Source organism: Alligator sinensis, unplaced genomic scaffold (assembly GCF_000455745.1).
Source record: "Alligator sinensis unplaced genomic scaffold, ASM45574v1 scaffold313_1, whole genome shotgun sequence".
Classification (NCBI taxonomy): Eukaryota; Metazoa; Chordata; order Crocodylia; family Alligatoridae; genus Alligator; species Alligator sinensis.
This window is the reverse complement of record NW_005841939.1, coordinates 2,455,723-2,479,674: the sequence shown is the minus strand read 5'-3', so window position 1 is coordinate 2,479,674 and position 23,952 is coordinate 2,455,723. Positions and strand designations below refer to the sequence as shown.

Genomic DNA, 23,952 nt, shown 5'->3' with positions numbered 1-23,952 from the left:
TGGCTAAAGCTCTGGCAGAGACTGCAGGTATAGCGGCCTCTACCTGGCTTCCTCCTGCTCCCCCCCCACTCCCTGCTCAAGCAGGGATTTCCCCCTCCCCCCCCGCCTTACGTAGACCCCCCCTCTCAGCATTAGCTAGCATACCATATCCTGGCCATAGTCCATGCTGTGGGAGACTGAACAAAGGCAGACAGGTCAGTGTCAGCTTAGGGCTTTTTGGAGATAATCAACAGATAGCTGGTAAAGTCCTTCCATTCTTCTCTTGAAAAAAGTTGTTTAAGAAGAGCTTAAACTAATAAGAGAGGCTTTGTTTTGTTTGGTGGGCTGATAAATGCTAACAACTCCCTGTGTAACTCCTTGCTGTGTAACTCAGTGCTCTGTTTTCAACTCCCTGCTGGCTCCCTTGCTGGTTGTGGGGAGGGGCGGATGGGGAACCCTTCCCTAATCAGAGCACCCTGCCGGGGCCTGACCATGCCCCCCCTTAGCTCAGTACTGTGGAAGGACAGGGAAGGCTGCTTTAGCGTCCCCCAGCTTCTAGCCTCAGCCACTGCAGGCATGTGTTGGCATTTCTTATATATAAGAAAAGGCTAATTTGAAGATTTTCAAATTTGCGTTTCTGAGAAAGGGAGAAGCATTCTTTAATTTATTATTAAAACTGTGCTATTCATTCACATGAGACTTTCAAAAGTCCTTTCCTAAATATCAACTATGCTTTTGAAGCCAAATGGAAGTATATATATATATATAAAATGCTAATATCCGCTTTTTCCCAGCAGTTACAAAATGAAATACTTGCACAATGGGTGTGAAAGTTGGTACAGATTCAGATTTCAGCACATGCATTAAAAATAGCAAGACAGCTTTTTCCAGTGATATTCATAGATGAGAAAGCAAGCATAATTTTACTTTAGAGAACCTGGCTAATCATATCAATGGCAATTAAGGCCATAAGTTGTGTCTGTATTAATAAGCTATAGAAGTGCTCTCTGTATTGTGGTAGTGCAGAGAAAGACCCCAAACATGTAGATATGGCACTGTAGTGAAATGTAGTGAAATGCCCATAGCAGCAGAAGCCACCCCCCCGTTCCCTCCCTCGACAAGCTGCAGCTCCACTCTGTCCCGCGTCCCACTTTGCCCTAGCTGTGCAGCACCTGCCCCAGCCCCACTCCCTCCCTCACCATGAGGGCCTTAATCTGACCTGTCCGTGCAGAGCCAACCCGAGCAGGGTGGGGGCCTGGGGCAAATCAGCCCATATGGGACCCTGCCCCTACTCCAATCGCACACACCCTGGACCCAAAGAAGCTGCTGCCGCCATTCATAGCAGTGGTGTTGGGGGGTGGGGGATAGCAAGTGGCTGGACACAAAGCTGGTGGCAGCATGGAATGCCGTGGCCACTCTATCCAGGTCCATGGGTTCTTGCCAAGCACGGGGCCTGGGACGGTCACCTCGATTCACCACCCCCCTCCCCACCCCCGGGACGGCCCTGCATCTATGCCTCTTTCGTCCCCCCACACCCCTTCCCCACCAACAAATTTACCAGCTGGATGCTGCTCTCCAAGCTGCCAGGCTGCATATCAGCAGTTGGACAGTTATCAGCTGATATGGCTGGTCAATAATTAGCCATAGGTATTGGCCCAAAAAATCTTTATCAGTGCACCCCTACTTATGGCATATAGGAAAAATGAAGGACACTTTGTGTTTTTACCTTTTTATAAAGTAACTTCTTTAAAAATATAGAGTACTATTATTCAGTATTGGAAAATTTATAAATCTCTGATTATTTTTCTCTTAACTAAACACTCATAATTTGGTATGTTATCTTTTGACTGTGGGATAGCGCTTGAGAAGGTAACAATCTAGAATAAACTTTTTTATTCTAAAGATGTTTGACTTTTCTACTCCTTAATGTATATCATTATTGAATGGAAATTAAAAAAACATTAAACATCTATCATGATATAAGTATAGTAAACTTTATAGAATAATGCTATAGGATTTTTTTTGTTCATTTATATGTTAGATATTTGCCTACTACTGACTTTACAATTTTAAATTCAAACTTATAATTCAGGCTTCTATTAATGGCAGTTAATATTTTCTACGAAGGTAAATTGTTGTGTGTCTCTGTTCATAAAGGGGTAGAGGGACCTATAATTAAAGCTAAAAGTTAATTCTCTCAAACTTAATCAAAGGTAGATAAATGCTATTATGTTTGAACAGTGAAGTGTACTTTCAACTGAACCCTGCTTTGTACAAATGCATTGACTTTGTCAATGCATAACCAGGTCCTTAGTTGTTTATAGAGCTGTGTTATAGTTAAACGTTTTAGTATGTATCAGCATTTAGTGCCTGCTTGGCAGATTTGCAGATGACACCAAGTTGGGTGGAGTTGCAGCTGAGGGCTGCATACTGTGTAGACCAGGGTGGCAGGGGGTGCACATGTCATGTGGGTGCCCCGTTCCCTCTGACCGCAAACGCAGAGTGGGCAGCCTGGGTCTCTTTCTCCCCCCCGCCCCCCTCCCTCCCCCCCGCATTGTGTGCACCATTTTACCCTGTTCCTGGCTAGGCATGCTGCACAGGAACTGCCCTCCCCCTTGCTGCCCTGCCCCCAGGAATGGAGGTCCATTGAACAGACTCTAAGCTGAATATAAGCCAACAATGTGTGTGTTACAAAAAACCAAGAGCATGCTGGACTGTATTAACAGGAGCGTCAACTGCAAATCAAGGGAAGTGATTTTTCCACTTTCTTTAACACTATGTACTGCAAAGTACTGTGTCCAGTTTTGAGTCCCAGATTTAAATAACGATGTGGTCTGATTGGAAAGAGTCAAGTGCAGAGCAACAAAAATGATTAGGAAGGAGCTTGGGAGGAAAGACTTCAAGAACCTAGGGTTATTTAGTCTGGAGTAGAGAAGACTGAGGGAGATTTTGTAACGGTCTTTAAATAGCTGAAAGTTGATTAGAGAGAGGATGGCCATAGGCGACTGGAGTAGGAGCAACAGTCTCAGGCTTTGTCAGAGGAAATTTAGGTTGGAGATTAAGAGAAACTTTCTCACTATGTAAGTGGTCAAGCATTGGAACAGGCTACCTAAAGAAGTTGTGGAATCTCCATCCCTGTATCTTTTCAAGAGCAGGCACTTAGGTGAGATGGTTTGTTTAGTCAGGGATGATCCTGCCTCGAGCCAGGGAGCTGGACTAAATGACTTTGTGAGTTCTCTTCCAGCTCTAGTTTCTTATGATCCTATGAATTTCAGGACTGATGTAATATGAAATTATATTTTTTACAAAATGTGTTTTAGCACCTCGTTCATATTTTGTTTATAAGAAACTTCAAAAGTCATGTCTGAAATTGCAAGGATAGATTCTGTGTTGAAAGTTGTATGTTTGTCTGTGTGTCCTATGGCTAGGCATGGATGTGTGGCAAGAAGTTGAATATTTAAAATGAAAATATCCCTTTGCTGATAACCTGTTACTGCTTGCCTTTAAAGTGCTCTCCTTTCTTTCCTTCCCACTAAAAATGGCCAGATACCTACTAAGGTAATCTTGCTACTTGAAGTCCAAAGGCATTTTGTCTTTTAGCACAGAGAAGGAAATGATCAGTTGATTTAAAAGAATCATTTCTGTTAGTAAGACAGCAAGATTACAGAAAAGGGTGAGAAATTCCTGCAAGTCACCCCTTGTCACTTGCTTTTCTTCATGGTACAGTCATTTTAAGGCATTTACATGAATTAAGTTGTCCGTACCAAATTCCAGAAATAACTAATAAATTATTAACTGTGCATATGTTTGCATTTCCAGTGTTATAAGGAAGAAATTCCAAATCATGGACATAAGAAACTGATATGGTGACTTTTTTGCAGTTTAAAGAAAATTTGCTTCTCCTTATTCATTCCCTCATTTACATCAGTCGTCTAAAATTGCTGTTTATAGGAAATATGTTTGTTTAGTTATAGAACTGTCAAGAAGAAATTCCCACTCAGGACAGCCCTTTAAAAGGGGTTTCAAAGGATTAGCAACGTTAACTTGGCTTTCTCTAAAACAAACAAAACTATTTTGTTTTTATTTTTTAGCTATAGAATACTAAAAATATTCCTTCTGCAACGTTGATTCTAGAATTTGTTTCATAGGAGTTTTGGTAAAGAAGTATTGATTTATCTTTTTAAACTTTTGCTCTTTTTATGCAATTGCTCTCCTCTATATGAGATTTATATATGCTATTTTACATAGATAACTTGCTGGTATTCTGGTTCTGAATAATAGAGCACAATTGTTAACTTGCAAAGAAGGAGAAAATAGTGGGCTGCCATCTCTAGGAATAAAACCAGGGTAGTTTGACTACATTAATTATGAATGCTTATACTTCTAAAGGATTACATTGTTTGTTACATTTTGCACACTGTATTTAATGGTTTCTAATGTACAATATATATATTTTTAAACTACCATTCTTAAAAGATGAAGTGCACTTTTACCACTGATGGGTGGCTGCAACCTTAACTTCACCTTAATTTTCTCTTGTATTGGTAGTTCTTTCAGTTTTTAAATGATCTGAAATACTCTTCAATATTCTGATGTAGAACTAGGGAGCAAAAGGAGATTTAGAACAGGGTGCACTCTCCCCTCCTTCCTGACTTGGGATTAGAGGAGGGCCAAACCTAGGTACTGTGGGTCAGGATACAAAGGGGTCGGAGAGAAAGGGACTTAGTAGTGAGGATCTACTATAGATTGCCACACCAGGAGGATGAGCTAGACCTGGTATTCTCCAGACAGCTCTCAGAGGCCGTATGGTTGAGAGATTATGGTTGTCATGGGTGACCTAAACTACCCTGATATCTGCTGGGAGGAGCAGTCAGCCAAATCTAACCGCTCTCATAGGTACTTAACCTGCATAGAGGACCTCCACCTAACACAGGAGGTATATGATCCCACTAGCAGAAACACCTTGCTGGACTTGCTGTTAGCTACAGGGGATGACCTGGTGGGGAATCTGCAGGTAGAAGGTAACCTAGGGGATAGTGACCATCGATTGATTGAATTCACTATCTGGCGAAGGGTGGGTAAACTAACCAGCAGGGCTGAAGTGCTAGACTTCAGAAAGGCTAACTTCAGTATGCTCAGGAGATTAGTTAGTGAGGCATTAAAGCTCAAGAGCATTGGCGAAATGGAGGTCCAGGAAGGGTAGTCATTCCTCAAAGGAGCGATCCTACGGGTGCAGAAGGAGACAAATCCCATTGTGCATAAGGGGGCAAAGGTGCTAAGAAGCCTTCTTGGCTGAACAGGGAAGTCCAGGAAAGCCTAAGGGCAAAGAAAGAGGTATACAGGCTGTAGAAACAGGGGGTAGCTAACAAGGAAGAGTATGCCTCCCTGGCTCGCACTTGCAGGTAATCAGTTTGGAAGGCCAAAGCAGGATTTGAACTTAGGCCAGCGTCAAAAATTAAGGACAGCAAAAAGTCCTTCAGTTATATAGGGAGCAAACAGAAGGCGCAGGATAGCATAGGACCCCTACAGGACAAACTAGGGCAATTGGTGACAGAGAGTGGGAACAAAGCTGAACTCGTCAATGAGTTATTTGCATCTGTATTCCTAGACACAGACCAAGACAAATCTCCCAATTGGATCATAGATAGACACAGGAGGGACACCAGCCCACCAACTGTTAGTGCAGACTTAGTGAAGGGGCACTTGAAGGGGCTGGATGTGTTCATATCAGCAGGCCTGGATGAACTTCATCCAAGGGTGCTCAAGGACTTGGCCACTGTCATAACAGAGAGCTGGCATAGCTGTTGGAGCACTCATGGTGCTCTGGTCAGGTCCCAGAGGACTGGAAAAGGGCCAATGTGGACCCTGTTTTCAAGAAGGGGAGGAGGGACGAACCAGGAAACTACAGGCCAGTTATTGTCACCTCTGACCTTGGGCAAACTCTGGAAAAAAATCATTAAGGATCACATTTGTGGGAGCCCAGCAGGGGAAATAATGCTGAAAGGAAATCAGCATGCGCTCACTGCAGGTAGATCCTTCCTGCCTTACCTTGTTTCTTTTTATGGCCAGGTTACAAAATGCTTCGATGCAAGAGTCAAGGTAGATGTCATCTCCCTAGACTTTAAGAAGGCCTTTGATATGGTATTGCATTCTGTTCTCGTAAATAAACTGACAGGCTGTGACTGTAGATGATTGCAGGGTCAGGTGAGTGATAAATTGGCTTAGGGGTCGCATCCCGAGAGTGGTGGGGGATGGGTCAATATCAACCTGGAAAGATTTGGGCAGCGGAGTCCCACAGGGCTCAGTTCTTGGACCAGTGCTGTTCAATGTCTTCATCAGTGACTTGGAGGAGGGTGTAGAAAGCACCCTGTCCAAGTTTGCAGATGATACCAAATTGTGGTAGAATAGGGAACGGATCCAGGCGGATCTGGACAGGTTGGACAAATGGGCAGAACGAAATAGTCTGCAGTTCAACAAAGACAAGTGCAAAGTGCTGCACCTGGGCAAAAAGAACCACCAGCACACTTACAGGCTGGAGGATGACCTTCTAGAACAGCAGCAGAATGGGATCTTGGAGACATAGTTGACTCCAAGATGAACATGAGTCATCAGTGTGACAAAGTGATAAACAAGGCTATCTGCACTTTATCATGCATTAGCAGATGCATGACGAACAGGTCCAGGGAGGTGATGCTTCGCTTCTGTAGCATTGGTCAGGCTGCAGTTGGTGTACCGCATCCAGTTTTGGGTGCTGCACTTCAAGAGGGATGTGGAGAATCTTGAGAGGGTTCAGAGGAGGGCCACTTGTATGGCCAGAGGCCTGTAGGCAAAGCCCTAAGAGGAGAGACTGAGGGACCTAGATCTCTTCAGCCTTTGCAACAGAAGGCTTAGAGGTGATCTTGTGGTTGCCTATAAATTCATCGGGGGAGGGCATCAGGGAATAGGAGATGCTCTATTTACTAGGGCACCCCCTGGAGTAACTAGGAACAATGGCCACAAATTGACAGAGAGCAGATTTAGGTTGGACATTAGAAAAAACTTTTTTACTGTAAGGGGTTCCAGAATCTGGACTGGGCTTCCAAGGGAGATGATGCTCTCCCCTACCTTGGGGGTGTTCAAGAGGAAACTGGACAAGCATCTAGCTGGAGTTGTCTGACCCCAGTGCTCTTTCCTGCCCAGGGCAGGGGGTCAGACTCTATAACCTACCGAGGTCCCTTCCGACCCTAACATCTGTGAATCTATGACTTTCTGAATTGCCTTGGTAATAAAACCTGTTTGTATACTTCAGAAGGGAGCATGGCTCTAATAGCATAGGTGCATACAGATGTATGGATCTCCTGGCTAGCCTATAAGACTGGCAAAAACATGCCAATTTTTACATTTCAGAAGGCTTGTTGAGGGTCTCTCCAGTAAACTCAGAGAGAATGGTGGCCCACAAGATTTAGAAGGATCATCAAAGGGCCCTTTATCATACAGTATTTGAGAGTGTTTCAAGGATGGCTTAGAAATTGTCCTCACATTGGTGACCCATGTTCATGTTGGAATCAATAATGGTTCCAAGATCCCTTTCTGCCTCTGTGCTAATGAGAAGGGAGTTCCCCAGCCTAAAGGTATGCTGCTGGTTCTTTCTCCCTAGGTGCAGTACCCTGCACTTGACAGTATTGAATCCCATCCTATTCTCATCCTCCCACCCCTGTAACCTGTCCAGATCTAGTTGTACCTGTCCCTCCCTTCCACTGTGCCCACCTCTCCCCACATCTTAGTGTCGTCCATGAATTTGAACAAGGTGCTTTTCACGCCCTCGTCCAAGTTGCTGATAAAGAAGTTGAACAGTATGGGCCTGAGGACCGAGCCCTGGGGGACTCCAGTGCCTACATCCCTCCAGGTCGAAAACAACCTGTCTACCACCACTCTCTGGGTGCGGCCCTCTAGCCAATTTGCGACCCATCTGACTGTATGTAGGCATCAATACCAAGTCGCCTAATTTTTTTATGAGAATGGGGTGAGAGACAGTGTCAAAGGCCTTGCTAAAGTCCAGAAAGATTACGTCCACCGCGACACCTGCGTCCAAGGATTTTGTGACCTGATTGTAAAAGGCAGCCAGGTTATCTGTTATTTGTTATGGCCAGACTTATATTTTAGACTTGTTAGAAAGTGAGTGACTTTAATTAGGCTCAACAAGATTTACTAACTTACCAATATTATTAGAGTAGTGTGGAGAAAGGTATTTTTGCTTCTGTGGAGGATTTTGCTATTTCAAAAATAGTTTCTGTTCTAATTTGGAACAACACCCAAACTTTTGAGATCCTCTACAACAGAAGCAGTTTTGGTCCCAGAGCATTCAGGTTGGTGGTCAACTACAGGAAGTGTACCAACCTGATTTTGGCCTCAGGACCATCTCCCTGCTGTGGACCTGAATGTCTGGACTGCCAAGGAGCTGGTCAGGATAACTATTAGGAAACAAGGTAGGTTTGTGAGAAATCTGCCCCTGGAATGCAGGTTTCTATAGGATCTACCTCAAAATCAAATAATTGTAGCAGAAAGTTTTTACTTTGACAAATTCCAAAGAATCTGTGTTTTGTCAGTATTTCAAGACCAGCTCTGGCTTGTGTGGTATAGTGCTGTCTACAAGTCCCAGAGAACATTGGAACCCCATTACATTTGGCATTGGTCAAACAGATTCATGTCACAAAAGAGCCTGTAGTTTACATAGACAGGACTGACCAATGGAGAGTGGAGAAAATGGAAAAACAATGAGGTGATATGACTTGCGTAGGACATTATATAGTCGCCATGGGCAGAACCTAGAATAGAACCGAGGGCTCCTCACTTTCTTAGCCACTGGGCTGTGATCCCTAATGGGATCAAAAACAGCAATCTAGATGGTGGTGAGGCATTGAAAATATATTTCATAGATTTCATAGACATTAGGGCTGGAAGGGACCTCGGAAGATCATCGAGTCCAGCCCCCTGCCTGAAGCGCAGGAAGTCAGCTGGGGTCATAGGATCCCAGCAAGATAAGCATCCAATTTATCTTGAAGGCGTTCAATGTACGTGCTTGAACCACCTCCGATGGCAGGCTATTCTAGACCTTGGGGGCTCGGACAGTAAAGAAATTCCTCATGTCCAGCCTGAAATGGTCTTGCAGTAGTTCATAACCATTCAACCTCGACATCCCTTGGGGTGCTCTGGTGAACAAACATTCCCCCAGATACTGGTGGTAACCCCTGATAAACTTATAGGTGGTCATCAGATCACCCCTGAGCCTGCACTTTTCCAGGCTAAAGAGCCCCATAGCTCTCAGCCTGTCATTGTAAGTTCTGTTTTCCTGACTTCTCATCAATACCTCTGATATTACAATCAAAAACATTCTTGCTTCCCCAGTTCCCCGCATACCTGTGCCTTCGAAGTCAAGGATACTGGCAGCCTCCGAAAATATTACTTGTGTATGCGTGCACACATCTGCACACATGCACACCATAAATACTTGCATTGATTCCTTTACTATAAAAAAAGGAAAAAAAGTGCCACCTGGCAGGCTGCAGTTGGCAAGAGAGGTTGGAGAGGACCATACTGAGCAGCTGCAGCTTGTGGAGGGCTTTAATTTGCTCAGTGAGACTTCTGGAAAGTGGACTTCTCAACAAGGTTGTTAAAGCTCACAGCTGGATGTTGAGACTGTGATCCAAATGAAGAGTCAGATACAGGTCTGTATGTGCCAGGCTGGAAAATCCAGAGATTATAATGTGGCTCATGGTTTTGGTCCTCGCATGCACCCTTTCCATTCTTCTTTTCCCTGGTGTTCTCACTTCTGTGCATTTACATTCTGCATATCTCATGAGCTCATTGGAATTAAGCGTCTCTCGGTAGATGATCAAAAAGAAGGAGAGACTTGGAAAAACAGAAGAGCTTAAGCGGAGTGGTGAGCAGAGCATTGGTAGTAGCATCTTCACCAGTAAAACCATTAAATAGAGTAATCCATTCTCATGACCTGATATTAAGCCTCACTGTTTTCAGCTAGGATCTAACAGAGTTTTCTAACTTTATACACCAACTGTATACATGCCTATTATTTATAGTTTAGATGATTAACTTCATTTTAGCAGAATAATTCTCCAGCTTTTCTTTACAGGTGGTTCTTGTATTTTAGAGGGCCTTTTCTGTCAGCAAAAACTAGAATTTTTTTCCTATCAGCGTTAAATTCCCCAGTAGTCATTGAATCTCCAGTATTGAGCTTAGTTATATCTATTATGTAAATTTTTCAAATTTGATTTGTCATCCACTTCCAAGTATGTGCCATAAGTTTCCTTTTTGCATTTTTTGGTATTTAGAGGCAAGAAAATACTTTCTGAACTATCTTAAACAACTCTGCTTTTAGGATATCACTTATGACCTCTTTGCCTGATTCCCTTCAAATCTGATATATGGAGCAGTTCCTAGCAGTTAATAAAAAAAAATGGTGCTCACACTGCTATAATTTAATCTCCAAAAGCCCTCCAGCTACCATATAACCCTCAGTCTGTGCTTCCCTGAATTTTCAGAAATAAATTGATCGATTTTACTGTAGCAGAATTGAATAAATATATATTTTTAAGGCAGTAGCTGTGCAAAAGTACTTGCAGTGTGTGCACATAAAATGTACTTGATTGATATTGGTACTTGAATAGTACTCTATTATGTATTCATTAAGATATTTATTTCTCAATGAGTACAGGCCCGGAAGAAATGAATGTAAGTATTTTAGAAAGGGTTTGTATTTCTCTGATAAACAGCGCTGCCCTTCTGTTTGTGATCACAGGATGAAAGCTCTCTAAGCTTGTATATGTACATTTTTACTGCTACATCATGTAGTTTGCTCTTAAGATTGAGATCTCATTCCCCAGGAAGCATTTCTGTCTAAGATTAATTGCCCTTTTAAAATCAGTGTTTGATGTATTCCTTCGGCTATATCCTGACTCAGTTTAACCCCCTTTGACCTGACCCCACTGACTATTACCGCCATGGCTGAAGCAAAAATCTTTCAGCATGATGTATGCAGTACAGACTTCAGCCTGTGGTTTTTCACATCGATGGATTCAATTAGCTAGATTTTTACTGATCAACTTCGCAGAGATTAAAGAATTTGTCAGACATGGAACAAAACTGTCCAGACTTTCTTAGGTTAATCAAGTAGCTCATCTCCATTTGCCATTTTACTTTGCTTGTAAATTAAGGAACTTGGTTAAGGAGTGTAGAACAATATTGTATATACATAATATAATGAAACCAAAATGACAAATCAGTTAACTTTTTCCTTCTTAAATAGAAAAAAGGTGCACTACATGAAATAGTAACCGGAAAGGCTTTTAGTCTGTATATATTTCCTATCACCTTGAAGGCAAATGTGTTTAAATTATAACAATAGTTATACTTGAAGTTCCTGTTCTAAGGACTTTATTAATAAAACCCAGCAGATAAACTGATTCTTCTCATTTGAAAATAGGCTACTCTGTCAATATTTTCTGTATGTTTACAGAGCAACAAAAGTAATCTGTCCAAGGTTCTGTCTTGCAACAAATGATCAAATTCACTTGATTAACTGAAAGGTACTATATAAAAGATAGATATCCATTAGAATGTTAAGAAAGCTCCCAGGGATCATTTTAAATGTTGCAGCTTAAAAAATATTATCTCAAATATTTAGGAATATGAAAGTTCAGGTATACTGGCAATATTTTTTTTTTCCAACTATTTTAGTTGGTGTAATAAAAGCTATCAGATTTACCCAAAGAACCTTGTCTGCCTATCTCCTTAAACCAACACAGCTACAAGCAACATCCTGGTATACTGGCAAGGAATTTTTATTTTTTTTTAAGTAAGTGCAATATTTGTATGCACGTGCATGTCTATGGATATTCATAGGGAATACATGTTGACTTAATAACACAAGTAAAAAAGATTTTACTGTTTTTAATTTATTTGGGATGACCCATATTATTGAAAATGATGACACTATTGTAGAAACATGGGCTGTTTTGCGTTGGAGTAGTTTGAAAGAAAATTTTAGTGCACTAGGCTTCCAGTTGCAACCCTGATGTTTTGTAAAGAGTTAAACATTTAATTATATCACTGGTTCAGAATTAGTTAAGCTTATGTGGGCAACCTTTCTTATCAGGAAAGAGATATAAAACTGTTTTGTGGAAAGTTTTTATTTTTAAAATATCTACTTGAAATGTAATTATATGTCTTTGTGTTGATGATTGGTACATCTTGACTTGGCAGGTACTGGATAATTGTAAATACTTGCTGAGATGCTAAAACCTTTTTAAAGTGTGATTTAAGCTTGCCAGTTAAGTTATTGCTGGCTTGGCTTGATTGCTACAACTCCACTAAAAACCTTTTATCAAATGCACGGGGTAAATTTAAAATGTTTTAAATTTAAAGTTAAATAAAGCTTTCATTATAATTTTTTCCCTTCAGTTGGAATAGTTTTTTATAGAGAAAAATCTCCATAGCAGGCATAGGTGGTAGTGATGGAAATAGTACCTGTTCTTGGGTGGGTTGTCAATTCATATGGTCTTAAGCTGCTGCTATTTAAGTCCAGTTTTCTAAAACAAAATGTCTGCAATTGGTTGAAAAAGAAGCAGATTAAATGCATCTTTGTCTTTTCTTTTTTTAGCTTGCAAACTAGGTACAGGGAGATCAAAGAACTTAATGTTACATTATCAACCACTCTAAGCCTGATAAACTTTTATCCATGTTGGCCTATTTAAGGCATTGCATTTAAGGAGTTACATTACAGTAGTATTGCAAAAGTTGATACATCTTGGCTAGCTAAGCTGGACACTTAGACAGACAAAAAGAGAAAGATAGGAAAAATGAAAGATACTGCAGGGAAGGAAAAAGATAGGGGGACTACAATTAAGGCAGGAATTGCAAGATCACTTTCCAGGTGTTCAGAGTTTAATCTAACCCAGTGGAAATGATATTATCTAAATTCCTTGTCCTCTGCAGTCTAGTGAAAACCTTTGTTTTGGGGATCAGGAAAACAAATACCCAGCAGTGTGACAGTAGATCCCAGGGTCAGGCTGATAGTAGCCTGGATAGAAAAATTGTTTTGTCCTCTTTTATTTTGTTCAAGATACAAGCTTCTAAGAAAATTACCAAAAATAGGTCCATAGTCACTATGTTAGAATAGTAGATGTATAAAAGAGCCCTCTGGCTATGCTGGATCCCTCAGTATGAGAGATTCTGGGAAAGAATGTGTGGAAGCTAGGGGATTGCCACCAGCTGGGTGTGCAGATGTTCAGAATAAGCCAAAACCTACTAATTTAGCCAGCACAGAGGATAAGAAGTGATCAGGTTAGGTTGCTCCTGTTATTACAGGTTTCCAGAATTAATATTCCTACCTTCCCAACTAGCGTATGAATGTAGAAAGAAAAAAAATCACAGAATTGCCTGGTATATGGCTTCAACTGAAGTGCTTTGCAGAACTTCTTGCTGCTTCTCACTGACTCCTGCCTTAACTTCGGCAGAAGAGACCCTTCTATAGGTAGAACCAGATTTGGGTTGATCATTTTAGACTTGTTACATTAGAAGAAACCAGTATAAAGTGGCAAGGTAAAGGTATTCAAGATAATAAATGAATTAGAGAAGGTAGATTGAACACTTATGTTAACAGTTTTATAATACAAGTGCAAGGAGCCATTAAGTACATCTGAAGGGGATTAAAATGACTTTGATGAAGGAAATTTTTTCACGTGACACAACTATGTGTAGGAATTTCATTGCTACAAACTGTTATTGGGCTCCAAAATTTAGTATAATTGAAAGTAGGATACGATATGTATATGGATTAATAAATTTGAAATGGATCTGAAACTTCATACTAAAATGTTTGAATTAAAAAGAAAATTCATCTCCTGTCATTGCTAAATGACTACAATGTTTCTGACCATTCATTCCTTGCATTGTTCTTAGATAATATCCAGAGGCTATTTAACACTTCTGGTTCCTTCCACATACCAATACTACATGCCTTGCAGGGGTTTTTATATTTGGACAGATGAGTCAGTAATGGAGAATCATATCAACATATAACAACCTGCCTCTAATGGACTTCGTATCTTTTTACCTTCCTAAGCCTTAAATAGGAGCCATTCTATATTTTATCTAGATAATCTGAGCAGCATTGGCCAATAAGTGACAATGTAATCCAAGATATATTTGTCAAGTGGTGTCATTTTTGGCCAGAGAAAGCAAATGTCAAAAGTTCTGCTCTAAAGGAGTACAGTTAAGAATGCCTGCCCAGTGCATTAAAGATAGCATGGTCCTTCTACTTCAAGAATGCTTCCCAAGCATTCTCAGAGTTTGGGGAAGATTCGGCAAGAATTATCCTGGTAGCCCTAGTACAGGGGTTTTCAACTGGGAGTATGTGTACCCCTGGAGGTACTTGGGATAGCCTCAAGGGGTACTCAGCAGTGGGAACCGTCAGCACTTCTGCTGCCAATACGCTTGCCAGTTGGTTGCGGGGGATCCCCCCCACTTCCCGGTCATCGATCGGCTGCTGGTGGACCGCCCCCACTCGTTGACTGGCCGCCAGGGGTACACTGACCCAAAAAGGTTGAAAACCCCTGCCCAAGTATATAGTTTGTTTATAGATGTTCCTTCAGCCATATAAAAAGTCACAGGGATGCACTGTGACAGATCCTCCATCACAAGCTCTGTTTCTTTGCTTTCTGAACCTCATACCATGGAAGTAGGTTAACTGACTTTTTAGCAGAGGAGAATCTTGTCGTTGGGTGTGTGTAGATGAAACAAGGGGCATGTATGCATGACGCTTTAAAGTGAGTTAAATGCTTTTGCACCGATTTAATGGTGTTGGTGTTTGCATGCATCAGCGTCCTATTGTGTCTTAATTCCAGCGGCTGTAGTACATTCGGTGGCGTAATGCACCTGAAATTACTTGGGGCGCAGCAAACTACAACACCTCCGAGGAGTTTTAGTTTGCTGCCCTACAGCCACGGAGCGAAACACCGGACTCTGGCTCAGGGACTGTGCAGGCAGCCTGGCAACGGCTCGGGAAGGCAGGCTCCACCAAAGGAAAGAAAAAAAAAAAAAAAGCAGCAAGCCTGATCTCCCCCCCCCCACTGGGAGCCTGCATGAGCTGCATGGGGACCTGGTCCTTTCTCTGCAGCTGTGGTGCCCTCCAGGACCACCTGAGCCAGGTGCCTGTGGGCAGGTGCTGCCTGGGGGGAGCTGCCACTGAAGTGGAGGGAAGCCCCAACCCTCCCCCCCACTGCAGCCCAGGGACCACTCTGCCCACTGTCAGCTCACCCTCCCCTCCCTGCCACTGGAGAGGCAGGGAAGACACAGGGGGACATGACACAGGGGGTTACTTCACCTTAAATTGAAGCGGTGTTTTTAAAAATCCTCTGTTCCATTTAGAGCCCCCTTTTAGTCTACACATGCCCATTAGTAGTAATCCAGGGATGTCAAACATATATCCAGTTGACCAGATGTAATATTTGGAGCCACTCTATCCATCCTGACAAGCTGTTGGCAGGCCACTGGAAATTGTGGGGAGGTAGGGCATGGAAAGGAGGGAGTGGTCTGCCACAGAATCTGAGGCCCTTAGGCCCTGGTGGACATGGCAAGCAGCAGTAGGAGGGTGAATGAGTACAGATGCAACACTACTCACGCTTTGCCTGTTTTGCGCATTGCTATTGCTGCAGTCCCATCTTCTCAGCCTGTGGCTCTGCTGCCACCCCAGGCTGGAGCCATCCATGTCACGGAGCCAGAGCTGTGACATGCAGCAGCAGTGGCGGCTCTGGCTCCAGTATGGGGAACATGGTGGTGGCAGTATGGGGCCCATGGTAGGAGCCAAAGCTGGAGCTAGTGCTACTATCACGTGCCTTAGGCTGAAATCACCCTGTGCCCAAGCTAGATCCAGCCCACAAGGAGCCCGGAGTCTGGATGTATACTGAGGCACAAAGTGATTTTGATATCCCAGGCTTAATCCATGGTAGGAGACTGTATGGGGCATACTTACACTGCTAAATGAAAAAAATGTATCTGGCACTGGATGCAGGAGTGCCAGTCATTTTACTAAATAGTTATTTGATAAAATACATAAATAACACTGGGAACAGGAAGCAGAACCCAGGACTAAGCATCTTGCAGAAGCATGCCTTCCTCCTTGGGTTCAGGCTGTATTTGGAATGCTGTCACTCTGGCCCTAATGACTCTTGCATTCCTTTTTGCTTGATAGCCTAGTGTAACAGAGGCCCCTAACCGCTGTTTCTGAGTGCAGAGGTAGGCTTGAGAGCAGTAAGCCTGCTAATTTGGTTCCCTGTGTTTATGTTTAGCCGCAAGGCATGGGGGTGGCTTTAAGGGAGATGGGAGGCCACTAAAGATGCGAAGCAGGAGGACATAGATTGCAGTATTGGACTAAGGATGACCAACCCTGTGTGGAGCCTGACTGCAGGACAGAGAAAGGGCCCAGTGGACTGAGTATGAATACAGGGCAAGCAATCCCTAGAACTGTGTTTCTCAATCTTTTTAGACTTAGAGCACCCCTAGATAGTCTGAGCACTCATTGGAAAATACTAGCTCTAAATTTTCTCTCTTTTTTTGCCTAGAGAAAAATGATATAGCAATTTTTCTGTTGCAGAGAACTCAAAAAGACCACAACAATGGTCTGTTTCTGTTTGAAATGTCTCAGTTTATCTTATTTGTAAACCTAACTGAATCATGTTTGTAAATCTAACAGTGCTAACATTGTGTGGCACCCCATGGCACCCTTGACAGGTTCTCGAGGTATCCCAGGGTGCTGTGGCACCTTGGTTTAGAATCGCTGCCCTAGAGGAATGGATTGGGTCAGAATGAGGTGGCCTAATGTTGAGAAGGGCAGAGTAAAACACCAAAAATGTCACACTAATGGTCTGAGGGCAGTCTCCCAAATTATATAAATATTGCATCAAGGCATAGTAGGCAAGGACAGGACAGTACACAGATAAGATGGAGTACAGAACGTGTTTAGGGTGGCTACTGGAGGGTGTCCAGAGTGGGTATCGTGTCCACCCAGCTCCAGCAGGAGGTATAGAGGATGCTGTCAGACACGGCTAGCCTGTAAGCCAGTAGTCGGGGCAGTTCCCTGAAAAATAGGAAATGGATTCAAACACCCTCTGGTTGAGAAGAGCCTAGAACCCAGCTTTTCCCCTCCCTAGGCAAGCGCCCTAAATATCACCCATTGTAATATAGGTGTAGTGAGCCTCCTGCTTACTTCATCTTGGTTTCAGTTGTTCAGGACAGAAGTTGGCAATCAGGTGATTGTTGGCCCTGGACCAGACCTGCTATGTGTTCAATTTAAGGTGCCATATAAACCAGCTATAAAAATGTTATGCATTATATTTTTATGGCCAGTTTGCCATTTTATGGCACCTTAAATTGAGTGCACTTTTGCCATTTATGCCATGATTAACATAGTGACTGCAGCATAAATGTAACATGTAGAGGGGAATTTAGATATTTTAGAGGCAGGATAGTATCTGGACTATCATCTGTTATTGTTCAAATTTGACAATTGCAAATGAGGAGTTATGATTTGAATATAGGGTTAAATAGGAGAAAAAGATGGGAACCTTGCTGACACATGGATCTGTGTTTGAGGAAAATAGCAAAGACGATTCAATTCTATATAAACAGTGAATTCAGTTGTAAACTAGTGTTGCTTTAAATCTATTTTATATTTAATATCCCCTTTGAACTTTATTACGTACACATTCTTCAGGTATAAATACTTCCATGGTATAAGTCATTGTAGCTATGAGTCTTGAAATTTAAATTGTTATATGAATCGTTTTGATGCAGAAATTTGGTGTGACCAAATGTTTTGGAACCAGTGTATTTCTTTGTGTGGCATGTGGAATGAAAGGTCTTGACCTCATTATTTATATTTCACTTACAGTAAATGTATTTACTTCTCAAACTATGTGGCTTTTTCCCAGTGTGCAGTGCATCAAAGTGCAAAAGGAATAGCCAAGTTCAGAAAAGCCCCCTTGTCCTCTCTGCTGTCTAGTTTGCATATATATAGAGCAAGGTAAAATTGTTTTCTAAAATTAAATAATCCCATAATATAGACTGATATAATCAACAGTATGGCTAACCAGTAGAATATTGTGTACAGGCTTGTATTTTGAAAGCTGTTAAAAAAAACTCAAAACATGTTGCTACATTTGGTAAGAAATACCTGTTTTAATCATGGTGTAACAACTTCCCATTATAAGTACTATACTTAATGCAAGCTGCCTTTTGGCCTTGTAAAATTATTACAGTCTGACTGATACCATTTTAAGCTTATCAAAATGTCTGATCTAAAACAGCATAGCTCATTATAAAATGGCAGCACCCCATTTTATGCTCTGTCCACAAAAAAACCCTAAAGCTGAAAACATTCATGCAGAGTACAGTGAGAATGCCTGCATGCCATGTGTTTTTGTGGAACTAAGACCTAAGATTTAAACCAATTTTAGGAATGCGCTTAGTTGAAATAAAGTACATCCTCAGTTATCTGAACCCTCAATATTTTTTTTGCAAACTTGTAACTGTTGGTATCATATAACAAACTTCTTTTTTTTTTAAGTTTATTTAAATACAGTACTGCATCTCTGCTCTCAAGATTGATACAGTAACTTGTAACTGCTGATGTTGTATAACAAGGGGTCTAATGTGTTTAATATCTGTTTAATAATTAATATCTGGCAGCTGGTTGTGAGATGGTTGTCAGGCCTTTATCCTGGTTACAGAACACAAATAACATCCTATTTGTTTTGCAGATGGAGAATCATGGCCCTCTTACTAAGAGAACCAGCAATTTTCCTTTTGTTTCTTATAATCTGCTATCCTATGTATATTCCTGTGGCAGCACAGTCTTTCATCCTCTGGGAACATCAGAGTTTTGGCTTTCAAATAGGGAGAGCACTGACATTTAGGGACAGTGAATGCTGATTTTACTTGGTAGATCTGTGCACATGTGTGCCTAAGTATAGCACGTAAATAATAAAAGGTCACTGGTTACTTTTCTTTTAACTGTCTTTCTGAGCAGATTTCAAATGGCTTTACTTCTCATTTCAAGATTGAGAAATGATGCATTTTTTTAACCAGTTTTGCTTTTGTGGCAATCGTGTCAGCTGTTTTAGCTGGTTCCCATCATTTGAATTGAAGGATCAAAGTTTCTTCATCTTTTGGGACAAGTATTAATACAAGGAATTGAAATATTCTTAGAATAGATCTCTGTTGTACTAGAAATTAACTCATGCATTTATTTAAATGAAACAAAGTGGGAAGATTTGGTACCAACTTAGTTAACATTGAGTAACCCAATTATGTTGCTGGAGCCTTTAAACTGAGAAAATAATACTTAGTAAAATGAATAAATTCCAGGGTTTTCCAGTTGTTTGTGATTTATAGAACCGGATTTACTATATATCATACACCTTTTCCAGGAGAACCCAGATAAACAAATTTAAAATTCTATTCATATAAAGTATTACGTTTTTGGAGATGAGGGTCATTCACTAAAGTAAGGCATGTCATCTGTGCTGTCTTTTTTTTTAGCGTAATTTCTAGAACTGGAAAACGTGGGATGTCTTTAGAATGTTATTAACATAAAACTGTTATTTCTGTAGGACAGAACTGTAAGTGTAATAAAGAAGACTGGCACTTTCATTAAGTTTCACTTTAACAGAATTTTTCTCAGAATTCATTTTATGTTAGAGTTTCTGTTTTACATGATGCAAACTGCAACATTCTCAACTTTCTCCGTGTCAATATTTCTTGGTCTTATGAAGCTTGTAGTACAATTTATTACTTTATCAAAGCAGTTAATTTCAGCCTATTGTAAATTAAACTTTTATGCAAGTTCTTATTTATTTAAGTAGTTTTGAACTGTGTTTCTTTTATTAATCGTCTTTATTTTTCATTGAATTAGATGATGAAAAGACGATTCAAGTAATGATTCATGGAATTGAGCCAATGCTGGAGACACCAATACAGTGGCTAAGTGAACATATGAGTTATCCTGATAATTTTCTTCACATTAGTATCATTCCCCGACCTACAGATTGAAGGATCATCTATATCAGATACAAGGAAATATCCTCGAGATGGATTTACCAGGGCATGTCAACCTTTTACTTCTGTTGGGGTTGGTGAAGGCAACCTGACCAGAAAAAAAAAATTCACTGCTGCAAGCCAAACAGGAAAAAAGATCTCATCACCAGATAAGGGCAATTGGGCTGGTCTTACTTTGCATCACCACTGCTTTTCTCCACTGTCGTCATTTAAACCTCAGTTGCGATATGAAAGACTTTACAGGACCACTGTAAGCTTGCTCTTTTCTTGTAAAATGTAATGAAGTTGAAACTGTCAGCCTGAAGAGCAAATGGAAATATGTGCCACTTGATTTGTACTTCTGATGAACAAATAAACATGGGTATTTCCTAAAGTAATAGTGGTTCAACTTTGATGAGAGTGGAAATGTTGGTTTAATTTTCTAGAAAATGAGACACTAGGAGAGATTCAGTTATCAATAACTTGTAGTAACTTTTTGTAAAAGACCAAATTACAGTAGACCCATTTTCCTTAATGAGAATTTCATGTGTTTACAGTATGTCTATTCGTATGCATATGGTCTTTTAACTTTGATAGCAAGCAGTGAGATTTTTTTAAATAAAACCTATGCGCATGTTTTATTTAAGAACATACAAACCAAGTCATAAATATTAGGATTTATAAGCAGTTGGTCACTAAAAATGTCCTAGTATATATTAGGGTATATTAGACTATGCCCTAATCCCTCGAACCAGTTTTCATTAAAATGGTAATGTCATAGGGTAATTTTGTCTCGGGATCTGTGGTGTCATTTCTCTTTGCCAATTTAACTTTTTTTCTGTGAAAATATTTTCTTTAATCAGTAAAAAAAAAATGTAAAAGGATGTTACAGATTGTCATACCATTCTATTTATTCCCATAGGCTAGAAGGCAGTTAAGTCATAATAGGATAAACAGATGTATTGTTTTTAATAATTTTGAATATTGGAAGCTGAGCCTTTTCTAAGCTAGTTCTTCATTATATCTGAATTTATTTTCTTACTGTGGCAATCGGCCTGTGAATTTTAAAAGCCTAAATCTCATTGAAATAGATTTCCCTTAACTTACAAATATATTTTTCATGATCTGACTTCTTTTTTTAATGTTTTTTGAACTTCATCATTGCAGCTGCTACTGGGACCCTACCGGCTTTCCACGTTACGGTACATTCATCCAATTGTGCTGCATTGCTTTGTCTGACAGTCTTGGTTGTTGTGGCACAAGAGTATGTTATAAGTATACTATCAACTAAATGTTTTCCTGAAGAAATGCAACCTCACCAAAAGAGAAAATATTGGAAATTATTTCTGAAGCTGTGGCTCGCTAATGGCCTAGTAAGTCACAGCACTGTTGCCTTTTTTCCTGCTGGCCTTCTTTGTAGGATCATTTACGTGTATATGGATGAAAAAACAAAGCAGACTCATGCACAAAGACAGGAAAGAAGCAACACTGAGACAGTGTAGAAATCGAAAGAAAGAAAAACCCTAAAAAGCTAATAAAAAATGTCAGTGTGACTGAGATTGAACAGAAGCAAATAGGAATTGTTTTAAGGATATATAAAGGCAGAAATTACATTAAGGAGAGACAAGGGAAAAAGGAAAAGTAAAATAGATATGTTGTAAATATGTAGATTTGAAGGAATTAAAAAAAAACTAGTAAAATAAATATTGATCCATTTTTATGCCAAATGGAAACGCAGTGCATTCTGGATGGTTTGGTTAAAGGATTCTAATTTTCAGTTCCATTTGGATTTCTCCCTTTGGTATTTTGACTTTCCGACTAGCAGGACAAAGTGTCTCAATGTTCTGGAGAAATTCAGTCTTGCCAATATTTTGTAGACCATTAAAGTAAGAAGACCGGTATACTTTTCTCATTAATGAGGCAAAATAAAATGCTAAAAGAGACAGCCCACTACGTAAGCTACAAAAACTGTTATCTTTGTTTTAATGTGGCTTGTATTAAGCCATTTTCTATCTTAGCATACTCAATTTATATTACACCAGCATTTTAAGCATAAGCCTCTTCTCAAGACCCTCATCTACTAATAAATCCAACCTCTAAAGCCTGGCATGGAATGGAAACAAAATATAATACTTGGCTCTACTATATACTGGTTCTTTTAATTTTAACTATTTAAACTTTATTGTTTATTAAAAAAGTAAAATAATGTTTGAGTCTGTCTTTATTTTAAGTGGAAAAATAGATGCACTGTCAGTAACAAAGCTGTGAGAAGCAGTGACAAAAGGAATAGCCATTTACAAATCAATTAAATGAGATTCAGTGAATTTATTTATATAAGGAGCTGGTAAGGTTACACTAAATGAGACTTGCATCCCAAGAATGGAATTAGGCATTTATTTTATATAAGCTTAATCACAGAGATATTTTTCTACTTTATAGTTGTATTTTCATTGCATTGTTGTATTATTTTTGTAAAACCTGATAGCAACAGAAAATGTATTGTGTTTTAATTTAAATATTTCTCTTTTAAACTTGGCCAAAATCAGAGGCAGCATTTCTTTTTTCACTGTGAAGAACATGGTCTGTCTAGTAAATTAATTTTAATGCTTTTGAACAGGAGCAGATAAGCAAGATATCTCTGTAAATTTAAATTCTCAGTGTATCCAGTAAGGTACAGTTCAACACTACATCAGACACTGCTTGCTACGTTCAGTGTACGTCAGTCTTATTTGACAATCGCTGCTGCCTCCTCTTTGGAAAGAAAAGAAAAGTTGATTTTCTGTGGCTATTTAGTCATGTGTACCATTATTGAAACTTGCAGTCAGGGTTCCAGTTTTGATATGAATTCCTGCCCTCTAAGTACTAAACACCGACTCTCTCTTTTATTTTAATGAAAATATTAATTTTAATATTAAAGACATTGGCACAAAAAGTAGAAATGTGCTGATGACATTTCCAACACAAAGGAAGCATCATCCATAAAGAGGAGACTAGCTACATCATAAAGTAAGATGGACAACTGGGCAATCTTTTAAGGCCTTGAGTAATAGAAATTAAGTGAAATTCAATAATACAGAGTGCAAGACCCTTAGAGTCTGATAAGAATTTCCACTATAAACAAATTTTATCAGTTGGAAATGATAGAGAAGAAAGGTTTAGATATATTTGTCAATCACAGAAGGATTTTGAACCAGCACTGATTATGGCAAAGGAAATGCAGTCTTGAGATTCATCAGTGAAGGCATATTTCCAGGTCAGGGAAGGATTAATGCTGTTGTATTGAAGTACTGGTAAGACCTTATCTATAATACTGCAAAGGGTTGTGGTCATGCATGTTCAAGAAAAAATAATAAAACTGGTACAGTTTCCACAAGTGGCTACTGTGATTAAGGGAATGGAGAGTATTCACAAGAAGAAAATAGAAGAGCTTTTCTTGCTCAGCCTTGCAGAACAAAGGTTGGTAGGGGAGTGTGATTATTCTCTACAAGTGTACCAGAAAGTAAAAGAAATGGACATGGAGAACATCTTTCTGGGGTCATCTGACCCCAGCAGTCTTTCTTGCCCAAGTGCAGGCAGGCTGGACCCGATGCCCTGTAAGATCCTTTCCAACCCCTAATATGTATGAAACTATGAAAATATGTTTAAGCTAAAGCACAATGTTGGCCATTTTAGACATAATTATTCTTTTGCCACACTGCCCACACACCCCTGTGATGAGTATAGCTTGTGTGGGCAGGGGAGTGCAGGGAGCAGATCGTAGCTGTGCTGTGGCCCTGCACTGTCACTGGCCCAAGATCCCAGCCCTGGAGCAGTTTTTTGTCCAGCCATGCACCCTGCCCACAGGTTCCCAGCCAGTCTCCATGGAGAACCTGGGAGTGCGGGGCC

At 40.4% G+C, this 23,952-nt stretch overlaps 1 protein-coding gene across 5 annotated transcripts in view; it reads left to right on the top strand.

Annotated features, from left to right (window-relative positions):
* The window catches only part of ATG5 (autophagy related 5), a 151,404-nt gene extending 129,406 nt beyond the window's left edge, over positions 1-21,998 (top strand). For all 5 annotated transcript variants that reach the window (XM_025199236.1, XM_006019809.2, XM_025199237.1 and 2 more), the window contains one exon: positions 19,946-21,998. In XM_025199236.1, coding sequence (XP_025055021.1) covers positions 19,946-20,082 — 137 coding nt within the window. In that variant the 3' untranslated portion in view covers positions 20,083-21,998. The remainder of the gene's footprint in view (positions 1-19,945) is intronic.
* The last annotated feature ends 1,954 nt before the right edge of the window (positions 21,999-23,952 follow it).